General features: G+C 43.4%; 1 protein-coding gene across 1 annotated transcript in view; it reads right to left on the reverse strand.

Annotated features, from left to right (window-relative positions):
- LOC126356120 (aminopeptidase N-like) overlaps positions 1–14,335 on the reverse strand; it is a 238,540-nt gene that overhangs the window by 111,056 nt on the left and 113,149 nt on the right. The window contains exons 8-11 of the mRNA XM_050006821.1: positions 11,355–11,487; positions 7,533–7,614; positions 1,343–1,523; positions 404–593 (exon numbers count right to left, since the gene is read on the reverse strand). Of these exons, the coding sequence (XP_049862778.1) occupies positions 404–593; positions 1,343–1,523; positions 7,533–7,614; positions 11,355–11,487 (586 nt within the window). The remainder of the gene's footprint in view (positions 1–403; positions 594–1,342; positions 1,524–7,532; positions 7,615–11,354; positions 11,488–14,335) is intronic.

Genomic DNA, 14,335 nt, shown 5'->3' on the forward strand with positions numbered 1-14,335 from the left:
CTAATGTTTCAATCTGATTTATACAGAGCAGTAATACACAAAGGTGCACTTTCAAGATTTTTCTAGTAAATTTTCTTCAACTATTTGCAGCACAACGAACGTTTCATTCCTCACAGCCACAGTACACTCTCGCTCAGATTTGCACTAAACTGCTTCCGAAATTCATGAAGCCAATCGATGCTTAACTAAATGTTTCGTTTCAGGCAAGATTTTGCACGTATTCCAGCTCAGAAATAGTACGGTTTACTCATAGGGCTAGTACCGAAGCGAAAGTAGTGGTCTTTTGTTTCATTTGCACACTTTTAAGATGTGCGTAGTATGCGGTGGTGGTCTCCAATTTTTTCCCGTCCTTCCTGGCGATTCTTTTATTATGACAGTGACTGGGACGCCGCTGGTCCCTTACCAACGACGTTGAGGTTGAAGATGACCCAGTCGTCTGCTGCGGCGTCGGCGACGTTGTCCAGCCGCGCCGTCGTGTCGGTGAGCCACAGTCTCGTGCTGGCGGAGAAGTCGGCCTCCGACTTGGACGTGTACGTGACCGGCACCGTCCACGTCGTCTCGTCGTTGGGATCAGCAGGCACCAGCCAACGGTTCTGTGGATGTCACGAGGTACCGTCAGTTACGCTAAAGCCCCACAGCAGAAACATGACACCTTCACCAACTTCTGGACCGGTACAGCATTAAAAAAAAAAAAAAAAGCCGCAGACGTAGTGCGATTAGATACCAAATAAGTATTTAAATAAAAATAAATTTTTGATTTCAGTCTTTGTTAAATCGGACTAAAAACGATAAGATAATCTTGAAAAATTTTACTTGTGGGTTTTTAATTTCTGTGACAAACGTGGGATCTTTTCCGTTATAAATTTTACAAGTGTTCTCAGAGCTACTAAGAATTCACAAGTACAAATTTTCAGGTCTGTTTGTATGTGGCTCGGAATCTGTACGGGGTAGGAGAACTTATTTTATTCGTTTTAGTCCGATTTAAAAACTTGTTACATTAAAAATGTACTTTTATTTTTTAGGAAAGACAGGATAGGATACCTGGAGGAGCGAAACCCTCGAAACGTTATTTGTCGATTGGTCTGGTAGATTGATTTCGACATTACTGCTACTGTACACCAGTGCTGTTTATTAGGTTTGTCTATGTGACTCAGTAAAAATTACTCCTTTTTGCCAAACATTATTGCCTTCTGGCTGTTCCTTCCGTTGATAACTAAGTTTAGTGTGACGATTGTACTTTGCTGTAATAAAGAGCTGTGGCATGTGCATATGGTGGGCCCAAGGAAAGGTCATTCTTACTATGTCATTGTGGAAACGTATGCAACTTGCAAGTAATGCCCACCTGCGTGACGATAGCAGAGCCGTCCGAGTAGTTCCTGGTGACGGTGATGATGGGAAACCCGGCCTGGCGCGCCCAGGGCAGCATCACTGATGACACAGTCGCGTCGGAAGGCAGGTCCGAAGAGGACGCTACAGCGTCCATCGCCGCGAACAGGATGTCATCCGTGGCGTTGCTGAACTGGCTGTGAGCAGTAGTGACGTTTTGTAGCAACTATAAGTTAACAACTTTCAATTTCGTTCATGTAAGGTCCATATCTATGTCTGGAAAAGAAAGAATCTCAAATACACTACTGGCCATTAAAATTGCTACACAAAGAAGAAATGCAAATGATAAACGGGATTTCATTGGACAAATATATTATACTAGAACTGACATGTGATTACATTTTCACGCAATTTGGGTGCATAGATCCTGAGAAATCAGTACCCAGAACAACCACCTCTGGCCATAATAACGGCCTTGATACGCATGGGCATTGAGTCAAACAGAGCTTGGATGGCGTGTACAGGTACAGTTGCTCATGCAGCTTCAACACGATACCACTGTTCATCAAGAGTAGTGACTGGCGTATTGTGACGAGCCAGTTGCTCGGCCATCAATGACCAGACGTTGTCAATTGGTGAGAGATCTGGAGAACGTGCTGGCCAGGGCAGCAGTCGAACATTTTCTGTATCCAGAAAGGCCCGTACAGGACCTACAACATGCGGTCGTGCATTATCCTGCTGAAATGTAGGGTTTCGTAGGGATCGAATGAAGGGTAGAGCCACGGGTCGTAACACATCTGAAATGTAACGTCCACTGTTCAAGGTGCTGTCAACGCGAACAAGAGGTGACCGACACGAGTAACCAATGGCACCCCATACCATCAGGCCGGGTGATACGCAGTATGGCGATGACGAATACACGCTTCTAATGTGCGCTCACTGCGATGTCGCCAAACACGGATGCGACCATCATGATGCTGTAACCAGAGCCTGGAGTCATCCGAAAAAATGACGTTTTGTCATTAGTGCACCCAGGTTCGTCATTGAGTACACCATCGCAGGCGCTCCTGTCTGTGATGCACCGTCAAGGGTACCCGCAGCCACGGTCTCCGAGCTGATACTCCATGCTGCTGCAAAAGTCGTCGAGCTGTTCGTGCAGATGGTTGTTGTCTTGCAAACGTTCCTATCTCTTGACTCAGGGATCGAGACGTGGCTGCACGATCCGTTACAGTCGTGCGGATAAGATGGCTGTCATCTCGACTGCTAGTGATACGAGGCCGTTGGCATTCAGCACGGCGTTCCGTATTACCCTCCTGAACCCACCGATTCCATATTCTGCTAACAGTCATTGGATCTCGACCAACGCGAGCAGCAATGTCGCATTACGATAAACCGCAATCGCGATAGGCTACAATCCGACTTTTATAAAAAATGGTAGGCATTTCTCCTCCTTACACGAGGCATCACAACAACGTTTCACCAGGCAATGCCGGTCAACTGCTGTTTGTGTATGAGAAATCGGTTGGAAACTTTCCTCGTGTCAGCACGTTGTAGGTGCCGCCACCGGCGCCAACCTTGTGTGAATGTTCTGAAAAGCTAATCATTTCCATATCATAGCATCTTCCTGTCGGTTAAATTTCGCGTCTGTAGCACGTCATCTTCGTGGTGTAGCAATTTTAATGGCCAGTAGTGTAGTTCAAATGGCTCTGAGCACTATGGCACTCAAGTGCTGAGGTCATCAGTCAGTAGTATAGTAACCAGACGTATTGAGCACCTCTTATTTTGGAAGCTTAATATACGCTATTCCATTAAAGTATCAGGACACTCGTATGTAATGCGGAGTTATCCGCTAGATGTCACCAGAGTTTAGGTCTAAAAGGAGGCGATGACACTATGTTGCCAGTAGAGAAGCAGTCACAGCAGAATGGGTCAGTTAGGAGAGCCCAGTGACTTCGAACGAGGACTAAACACAGGATGTTAGCTGAGTAACAGTACAGTGGGGACATTTGAGTCCTCTAAAGCTGCAGAAGTCGACTGTTGGTGATGTGTCTGTAAATGGAAACACGAAGAAACCAGCACTAGATAGAGCTCATGTACTGGTGGGCCGTCGAGTATTGCGGAGTGTGGTTGTAAAAAATCGTGGGAAATCGGCGAAAGGAAGCACTCGAGAGTTCCAAAGTGCTACCAGGAGTCCAGCTAGAAGAATGGGGTACAGTGATGGAGCAGCTCCTCATGAGGCACACATTTCTGTAGTCAGCGCTAAGCGATGCTGAAGCTGGTGTAAAGAGGGACACCACTGGACAGCGGATAATTAGAAACGAGTGATTTGCAGTGATGAATGACGCTGTACCTCTGGCAAACCGATTGAATGGTTTAGGTTTGGCGAGTAGCTGGAGAACGTTACCTACCGCCATGTGTAGCGCCAACAGTGACGTACATAGAAGATGGTGATTCAGCATGCTGGTTACGGTGTGGTCCCCGTATAGCCCTTAAGAAAACGCTAAATACGGAAGAAAATGGACATATTTTACAGCACTGTGTACTGTGTGCAACAGAGGAACTGTTCACAAACGATAATTATGATACGAAGCTTCCTGGCAGATTAAAACTGTGTGCCGTACCGTGACTCGAACTCGAGACCTTTGCCATTCGCGGGCAAGTGCCTCACCACAGTTTTAATCTGCCAGGAAGTTTCGTATCAGCGCACACTCCGCTGCAGAGTGAAAATCTTATTCTGGAAACATCCTCCAGGCTGTGGCTAAGCCATGTCTCCGCAATATCCTTTCTTTCAGGAGTGCTACTTCTGCAAGGTTCGCAGGATAGCTTCTGTGAAGTCTGGAAGGTAGGAGACGGGTATTGTATTGCATGGAACTGTGGACCTAGAAATGACGGAGAGGCGTCGTTCCCGACGTAGCCCGCAGTGGTACACAACCCCACAACAGGCTACATCAGTTCACTCACCCCACCGCCGCCCCACACCGAACCCATGGTTAATGTGCGGTTCGGCCCACATGAACCTCCCGGGAACGTCTCACACCAGACGAGTATAACCCCAATGTTTGAGTGGTAGAGTAATTATGGTGTGCGCCTACGTAGAAAATGTGTTTGCACAGCAATCGTCGACATAGTGTATCTGAGGCGGAATAAGAGGAACCAGCCCGCATTCGCCGAGGCAGTTGGAAAACCGCCTTAAAAACCATCCACAGACTGGCCGGCACTCTGGACCTCGGCAGTAATCCGCGAGGCCGGGTTCGTGCCGGGGAACGGCATGCCTTCCCGCCCGGAAATGGAACTGGCAGAAATACAGCTGTGAGGACGGGTCGTGAGTCGTGCTTGGGTAACTCAGACGGTAGAGTACTTGTCCGCGAAAGGCAAAGGTTCTGAGTTCGAGTCTCGGTCCGGCACACAATTTTAATCTGCTAAGAAGTTTCACATCTGCGCACACTCGGCTGCAGAATCAAAATCTCATTCTGGATATTTATGATATCAACATGACACTACACTCTGTCATAAAGCTACATCTGTGAGACAGTGATTTGTGAACAGTAGCATTCCTGAAATGGACTTCCCTGCCCAGAGTCCCGACTTGAAGTGAACAGAACAGCCGTGGGATGAGTTATAGTGTTGACTTCGCTCTAGGCCCCATCCTCCAACATCTCTCGTTTCGGCTCCTGTCGTGGAATGGGCTGCCATTTCTCCACAGACGCCTCATCGAAAGTGTCCTCAGCAGAACTGAAGCCGTCACAGAGGTGAAGGGTGGACACATCCTATATTAATACCCCCTAATACGTGCCCGGATTCCTTTGACCAGATTGGATATGACTAGCACTTAGTGTGAAGAACCTGAAACTTGCATCCCTTTTATTTCGGTACCATCGAAAATATCAAAAATGGTTCAAATTGCTCTGAGCACTATGGGTCTTAACATCTGAGGTCATCAGTCCCCTAGAACTTAGAACTACTTAAACCTAACTAACCTAAGGACATCACACACATCCATGCCCGAGGCAGGATTCGAACCTGCGAACGCAGCTGTCGCGCGGTTCCAGACTGAAGCGCCTATAACCGCTCGGCACCGGCCGGCCTCGAAAATATCGAATCGAGGATATCGGTGTACGATAGGACGCAGATATGACCTAATTTTATTTTCTGCTCATACCAGACAGTAGGGAGAACATTCTAAATGTGTTAAAAAGCGGTTACAGTGATGTAAGTGTTATTAATGTTGACATTAAAGCTTTTAACAGTGGTATCGGAGAAATGATACAAAATTACAAGGCCGCCGGAATCGGCTGTTGCGATCTAAACTCCGGCATCTGGGGCCTCAGGCCAGGGTTTGTCGGTATGTGCAGTAAGACGACAGACCTACGCCGATAAGATTAAACTAAGTCCTCATGACCCAACTTGATACGACAAAGATACAACATCGAATGTCGTAACTGGACCTACACGCTAACTTCTAGCATATCAGAATAAGCCTCGGAAAAGTATTATAAATATATTTCCATACTCATGCATTAGTGAACAGCTTTTGTGGCAACAAGTAAAGAGTCGAGAGGCTCCAAACAATGACAGAGCCTAACGCGCGAGCCGCACTTGGCAGTGCTTACACAACAGTCGATGCCGAACGCTCTGCCTTTCATTTTAGCTTTTTTCCTCATATATTTCTGCGAAACGGTTTAACCCCAATATTAACAATCATTATACCACTGCACCCGTCTTTTTAAGAGATGTCGAACGCTATTAAAATTGTACTGATTCATTTAATAACTGTACTTGTTTCTGCGTCTCGGCTGATACAAGAGTTGAGTCTAATAGACAAGCAACAAAATTATATTCCACTAGTCGTAATACCATAAGTGGGTAACCTGTTTTCGGTAGCTTGAACAGTTCACGAAATAAAGAGCGTACAAGTTTTAGGCAACTGACACTATGTGTGTGCCACAGCATACAGATCGATAGGTTGTACAAAAAACTAGAATAGAAACATGCTCAAGCTGCCTCTTGCAGAAGCGGCAATAAATGATAGCAAGATCCATACAAAGTCTTTCCCCACTGAGCACAGACACAGATATACTCAAAGGAATAAGCGAGCAACGAAAGAAGGTAACACGCACACACAAGCAGACCCGCAAGGACACACGAGAACCAAAAGGAACTTACTGTAGAACCGCTCCCCTCGCCATTCTCCAGTCAATTAGTCCATCTTGCCCCGCCCCTTCCTAGTATACTATATATCCAAAGAGTCATAAGATAGAGGCTTACGTAAGTGACACCGGAAACTGCACAATGTGAAACTAGTGAGAAGGGCAATCAGTTGGGCGACAACTCCGGCACATGTTGTACTGTGACCAATACTTAAAAAAAGATAAACATCCAATAACTAGTGCTTACAACTTAAAAATACCATAAACAAAAAGTCAAAATCTGCTTCACTATTACGCTCCACATATTTATCGTATAACTCGATTCATGTATTACAAGCTATTGAGAATGCTTAAAAAATATAAGACACGAAAAACAATTATTTAAAAGTCCTTCATTCAGTAGCGAAGACGGACTTCCACAAAGAAAAAGTCGAACTGATAATAACGTAAATGATATCAGTTTACGTATTGGAGCTGCAAGTATTTGTTGTCTGTTTTTGATTTTTGTTTCAACTTTATTCTGTGTAACCTTAGCCCAGAGAAAAATGGTAAAACTGAAATTTCGGTACATTTGTTTTGTTTCTTCGATAAATCAACTTGTAGAGACAGTTACCTACAGTTTCCCGACTGAGTTAAGATCCGCAGTTGTTGAGTGTTTGAAACGAGGAAATTTTAAAGAATGACGTGTTTACGTGAACCGCTACTTTCATGAATTTGTTCCGTGCAGTTGGGCTGTACTTTTATTTTAGCTGTGTGAGTGTTCTATGCCAATTATTGACAGCGACTACGTTCAAAACAGAGCTGTGACAATTTGCCAGTGATTTTCTATTTTAAATATTCCAGTATAAGAAAGTTCTGTTTAGCTTTGCAGTTATTTCCTGCTCATACCTGTCCAGCATATCAATGTTATAGTCTACTGTCCCGTTCTTTTTCGAATATTTAAATGCCTACCTGTTACTACGTACCGGTATGTCTCTTTCTTATAAAACCGTCACATAAAGAAAATTTTCTTCTCAGTTTACAAGAAAATTCTAATGTTCTATTACTTTAAGTACTTACTTCTGTAAAAGATAATTATGAAGGCCGTCGTAGAACGCATCAGTGCCTATAAAATTCTGCATCATCCTGATGATAGAGCCACCTGTCAGAAATACACGTTGTTAGACTTTTGTTGGTTCGGAACTTGCATTACTATTTTAAACAGGGTTTGAAAATAAAGAAAAAGGAACAAACGAAATAAACGTTGTTTAGGACCACCATAAGAAATATGGAGAATCCGTAAACTAATTTGAGATTAAATTTTTACTGGCTTCGACGAACAAATACCTTACACACATAATTATTTATTTCTGGAGTCTGAAATATGAATGTTGTAATTAGGCAATATTAATGTATTTATCCTCATAACTACGAATATACACTAAAGCAGTGCAGAAGGTGTCTTCATTCACGTCACATTACTCGTCTACAAACCTGACACAGGAGACACAACCGCTAATATACGCTCATGCGCTGGGGCAATTGCTTTCAAAGTTGACAGTACACTGCCCAACAGAAAAACTAAGCATCCGGAAAGGAAGATGGGAATTAAACTTCACAGGTTGAGAGGGTATGTGATGTCATTTCAGTGGTTACATCACCAAGTCACATTTACATGCAAACTTGTCAGTACCAGTCCCTTATCAGTATGGCATTGCAGCCTTCTGGCGTGGATGCTTGCAGTGATTTGGTTGGGAAGGGTGAAAAGCCGTTGTATCCACTCCTAAGGCAAGCTGGTCCATAACGGTTGTAACTGGTCCTTTATATCCCAGACACTGGCACTGGGACTGAGTTTAAGTCCGAGCTGGCCCCTCACATTTTGTATTGGAGACAGATCTGGCGATCTATGGGAGTGGCGAAGACAGTTTATAGAGAACATGTGTTTGACGAGTCTTGTCCTGTTGACAAGTGGCATCGCTATACTGCCACATGAGATGTAACACATGAGGATGGAAGACGTCCATAACGTATCCTTCTGCTGTCAGAGTTCTATCAAACACTACCAGCCATGACCTGCAGTCACACCCGATGGCTCCCTATTCCATGATGCCAGGAGCAATACCGCTGTGCCCCTCCAAAACATTGGAAGAATGAGACTTCTCTCCAAGTCGCCGCCATACTCGCAAACAGTGGTCAAATGGAGTAGTGCAGAACAGGGAATCATCACTGAACATAATGCAGTGCCATTCACCAACTGTCCGTGCCTCTCGGTCATGGTACCGTTCCAAATACAGCCGTCTGTGTTGTGCTGTTAATTGCAGCCTACGCATGTCACTAATTCCCTAGCACCGTTGGTGTGGGATGGCACAGAATGTTGTAGGGAGTGCGTTACTTTTTCTCGTATGGAAGGTGCAGATATGAAGGGCTTACGATGTCCTTGGTGCGCAATAACCCTATTCTCCCTTGTGGTAGTCAAATGTGGTCTCGGAGCCTTCCGCGCGAGTATGCCTACCTCATGTTCTCACACATTCACATCCGAATGTCCTGCAAATCTGGATACTGCACGACTCGGCCACCCGGCCAAATGGGGACACGTAATGAGGTCCCTTCAAAACATTGTCAGGTGCTGATAATGCTGCCTCACACGAGTATGTGGCACTGACGGCTAGGGAAAGACAAGAATCAGCTGTAGAAGAGAATGCTCTTCAAGAAATCACCCGTGTCCTACACAGTGATCACTCGACTTCTGACACTGTTCACACCCCTTAGATTCCCTACCAGGCGTGGTAACAACGATGAATACAAACAGCGCTAACGCAGTCTGATGGCCATTATACCTGTCACAGAGAACTGTTGCTCTAACCATTAAAAGAAGTTTTCTGAAATTTTTTTTAATCTACAGTGACAAACTATTATCCACGGATATATAGAGAAGACATCGAAATATATAAGCATGGGGATAATTTTAATAGAAAAGAAGAAGCCACGAAAATTAGTGGTATATGGACAGTGGCGCTGCAGAATCGACAGATAAGATTTATGCTTGACAAGCGAGAATCAATAGTTAAATTTTATCATTCATACCAAGACAGACATGGTTTGCGAACTTCAAACATTCAAGGAAAATTATAACGCCCATTGTAAGAATGCGTATCAGTCATGGATCTTTCCCTGCCCACTTGCATAGAATCGGCCTATCGAAGACACCCTACTGTCAATGTGAAGAGGAAACAATTGGTGATGTAAATCATATCTTATTTCACTGTAGATGCTATGAGAAAGGCAGAGTTAACTTTTTAAATGAGCTCTTAAGACTTGGTCACTGCCAGCAGCTTTGCACGATCCCAATTCTCGGAGACAAAACCAGGAGTACATACGATGTCATATCCCAGTTTCTAGCGAAAGAAGGCATACAAATCTAAAATGAATTGAACTCGACTAAAGAACTTAATTAACAAATAAATATTTAGCAGTCAACTGTGTTTTGTAATCTGATTACAATAATTTTGATATGAAAACATATGAAAGTATGCCCTAAACAGTATGTATGATGAAGAAAAAATGTTACCTTGTTATGTGTGCCAGTACATTTATTTGTGATGGCCAAAAATTTTGTGTACTAGAAGCCAATAAAAAAGGAAAAAACCATAAAAAACATAATTTTATTTCTGACAATCACTATCTTTGTTGATCACGTGTAAACTACACTACGTCCATTTTACATAGTGTTTAAGCCACTCTCCACGTCCGACTCATCAGACGGCAAAAGTCACTGTCTCCAGGAGTACCTTTGTAGACGTCCAGCGGAGCTCTGGATGAAACATCAGGAACCGAAAAGTTTCTTGGATAGCGGTCATACAGCTCGGAAGACTCACCAGTAAATAAGACATCCGGCCATGAAAGCCTTCGATGTTTGATCGGCAAGTATTGTCGGCAGTATTAGCTGAAGCGCGGCCTGAATCAATGAGAACGCCCCTGATCGAGGAACAAGCCCAGCATTCCGTAGCTACAGCGCAGACTGGCTAAGAAGCCTAAAAGAACAAATTCTGAGAGTACTCTGAACTTGTCGCAGACCTACATTGAGGAAAGAAGACAGTCCAATGGAACCTCGACACTAAGTTCTATCATAAGTTCTAGTTTCTAGTTTCTAGTTTAAATCAAGCGAAAATAATTTTGCGGCTCCAGCTTTTTTGTAATAACTGATCAGCAGAAGCGGCTGTCAAAGTGATTTAAATCATTCTGTTATTGATAATCAACAGTTCTGTGCAAGATGCAGGTGTTGACGGCTGTAGGAAGCACTAACCCAAGAAACGGACTTCACTTGACTTATTTGAGAGGCGATAATCGTATTGTTTCCAAGTATATTGAAGTGTTTGCTTTTATTGTGACTTCCTAACCTTCACATCTTTGAACTGATATCCCAGGCTCTTCTTCTTTTCTGAAACTGCCGAGGAATTTGGGAAAAGCGACCTGGATGTTAACAGGAGACTAATAGCGTTGTATGTTGCCAGTCCAGTGTTCGAATCCTAGAATATATCTGATTGTTACTGGATGGCCATAGGACAGTGATTTTGCGTATCATACATGTGATGTTCCTACCTGGTCTCACTGGTCAATGTGAAGCTCGTGTCCGTTACCAAAAACTAATGAGCTAAAGCAAATGTGTAGAAATTTGACCTGGGTCTGTAATAAACTGTCCATTCATCAACAGTATTTAAATTATACGTCGCACAGAAGAATCAATGAGTCGCAAAAATCTGAAGTGTGCGTATTGGTCCAAGGACGCGCTTGCAAGATTACGAACACCTACTGAAAGGAATAATATTATCACCAACTTAAACAATAAATATTGTAGTAAGATAGATGTTAACTGGTAATAAATACCTTAATAAAGACGTATACCTTTATAATAGATGTTGATATCAGAATCCTCGCTGGTGATGGGTGGTGCTGAAGCATCTTCATCATAGGCAATTCCTAGGCGAAGCATGGTTGTAACTACGAACGCTTCGTCGATTCGCCAGGTGGGCTCCACCTGGTAATAAATAAGAGAGCCTTTCAGCTATCAGTGGGACAACCAAAGGCACAGTAAAATAGATATTCAAATGGTTCAAATGGCTCTAAGCATTATGGGACCAACATCTGAAGCCATCAGTCCCCTAGACTTAGAACTACTTAAACCTAACTAACCTAAGGACATCGCACACATCCATGCCCGAGGCAGGATTCGAACCTGAAACTGTAGCAGCAGCGCGGTTCCAGACTGAAGCGCCTAGAACCACTCAGCCACAGCGGCCGGCAAAATGGATATTATCTACACAGTTAAAGTATTTGTATTATGTTAATCGACTCTTTCCTTTTATATTGCTTCCTTGATACCACTGTGACAATATGAAATGAAAATTACATTCGATCCCTCAGACAGCACTGGACTCGCATTCGGGAGGACGACGGTTCAATCCCGTCTCCGGCCATCCTGATTTAGGTTTTCCGTGATTTCCCTAACTCGTTTCAGGCAAATGCCGGGATGGTTCCTTTGAAAGGGCACGGCCGATTTCCTTCCCAATCCTTCCCTAACCCGAGCTTGCGCTCCGTCTCTAATGACCTCGTGGTCGACGGGGCGTTAAACATTAACCACCACCACCACCACCCTCAGACAGTACTGGTACTGGGACAAGAGCGCTTACAATTTGCGAAGTTTATATGGCAAGAGCATTTTTCAGCGTGAATCACATCATAATAAGTAAATTAGAATGTTATGCCTCAGATGTAGCAACAAAACAGGTAATATTTTTTTAACAGGGAGCACAGCATGTCGCTACGTACAGTTTAGATATAAAAACTGACCGCCAGCCAGTCACCCGAGACTAAGTCCGAGACGTTCACTTAAGGTGGCCAATAAAACCAGCCACCCCCGACATCCCTAAGTGCGCCCATTTGCACAATCTGACAACACTGTCAGATGTGGAAGTGTCAGGAGGAAGTGTTGTCTACTTCCCAGATGCAGCTGGATTGTCTGAGCCCGTGGTCTTGTGGTAATCGTCGTGCATTCTGAACTTATAGTCGCCTCTTCGCGTCCAACTGCACATTTCGGGCCTCGTCTAAAGTTATGAGTCTGATTGAACATCGAAGATAATTCACTTCACATTCTACCCACCAGCAGTAACAAGTACTCCCAGAAGCAATTTCGCAGGACAGCTCGTGGCATTTCCTCGCGCAGCAGTGGCTACCGGCCACCGGGCAGACGCCACTCGCCACCTGAAATCCGGCGCCGCCTAGGGGCCCTATTCTGTATCGTTCATACTGATCGGTGTAGCAGGTTAGTCTCGGTAGTGACGTCATTTTCGGTTCGTTATCGAAATATCCTATTCAGTAAGCTTCTGAGACCTGTTGTCGAACGGTCCTCCCACCGATTTTACGACAATTGTAACGAGAGGTTTTGGATTTCGGTGTGGCCCTGTCGATCGGTGAGCTATGGTTTATGTACACCTACAAATTGTTATTTTAAACTTATTTAGCGGTTTTAGCGTTGGATTTAGTGATTGTGTTACTAAAGAATCACCAGAAGACGCATCCGGTTGGAAAGTGAGTTCATAACAGACTATTTTCCTTTGTTAGAAACATGGTTAGGTTAGGTTGTTACCGTGAATGATTACATCCAAAAACAAAAATTTTCCGTCAATATTCTCTCGAAATACGTGTTTTTTTATGCAAATAAGAGTTTAAAGATCATTAAATATCAAGACATCAGCTCTGCTTATGTATATTACTTGAGCGTGAACTGACGTTACTAGTGACTTTGTGTGCTCTTTCCCACAAATGGTTTAGTTAGTAACTATCGAAACGTGTTTACAACTTTCAAGTAATAATGAAAAGCAATTACGTGAAGCCTGATATTGGAAACCTTCCAAACTATCACGCATTCATGACTTACGCAGCACCGTTTGGCAATGAAGTCAGCCTGTGTTACTGTTGTTTGGCGTGGCTAATTGGTTAGTGCATGTTTATGGGATTTGAAAGGTCACAGGTTTGAGCATGGATGGGGTACAAAATTTTTTTTCCTCTTCATATATGCAACACGGTGAAAGACAATGTTATTCGTGTAAGTGAAGATTTTTCTGCAATTTTTGTTGTTACATACATGTAACAGCGCACTTCCTCAGTAATGATTTCGTGTGTATTTAAAAATCGAAATATGAAATTGCTGTGAGTGAAACAACCGACAGTGCCCTTATATTTTTTTCTTTTCAGAAATAATTCACCATTTTTTCCGAATATGTAGCGATTTCCGAGTATGCAGTTAGACAGGAATCTAAGAGCACAACTTAAAATACTTTCGAATGTAACTAGCAGCAGTCATCTCCATAATCTTGCCTGTCACAAGTATGTATCTGTGATCGAATCCTCAACAGCAGTAGACAGAGATGAAAGATCTCTGCCGTAATATTTTTAGACTGTAGCACCATATACGAAACATTTTCATTCATGAGATGCATGTTATAAACTTCGACGAACTGCAGGAGTTATCGAAAATGCGTTTTTTTTCAATTTTGTTTTTAATACCCAAACCTTTGACGTATCATCTAGGGAAGTGGGCTACTTAATCATTTGGATCTCTTGGAGCGAGTTATAACCACATTCTGTTTATTTTCTTATTCGTTGAAACTCTCAGTATCAATTTTTCGGATGTTTTTATAGATGTATTAGTACAATGTGGTACTACACACTATTCCTAACTCATTTTCCGAAACGTAAAATCCAAAACACGATGTCAGTGTGAGTGAGAATAAAATGACATAAAGCGACATTTACGACAATCTGCAGGATACAGTCAAATACGCTATCTTTTCGTTACTTGGAAGAATAGCGCGCCTGTCTCGTCT

The sequence above is a fragment of the Schistocerca gregaria genome, chromosome 3 (genome assembly GCF_023897955.1).
Source record: "Schistocerca gregaria isolate iqSchGreg1 chromosome 3, iqSchGreg1.2, whole genome shotgun sequence".
Lineage (NCBI taxonomy): Eukaryota > Metazoa > Arthropoda > Insecta > Orthoptera > Acrididae > Schistocerca > Schistocerca gregaria.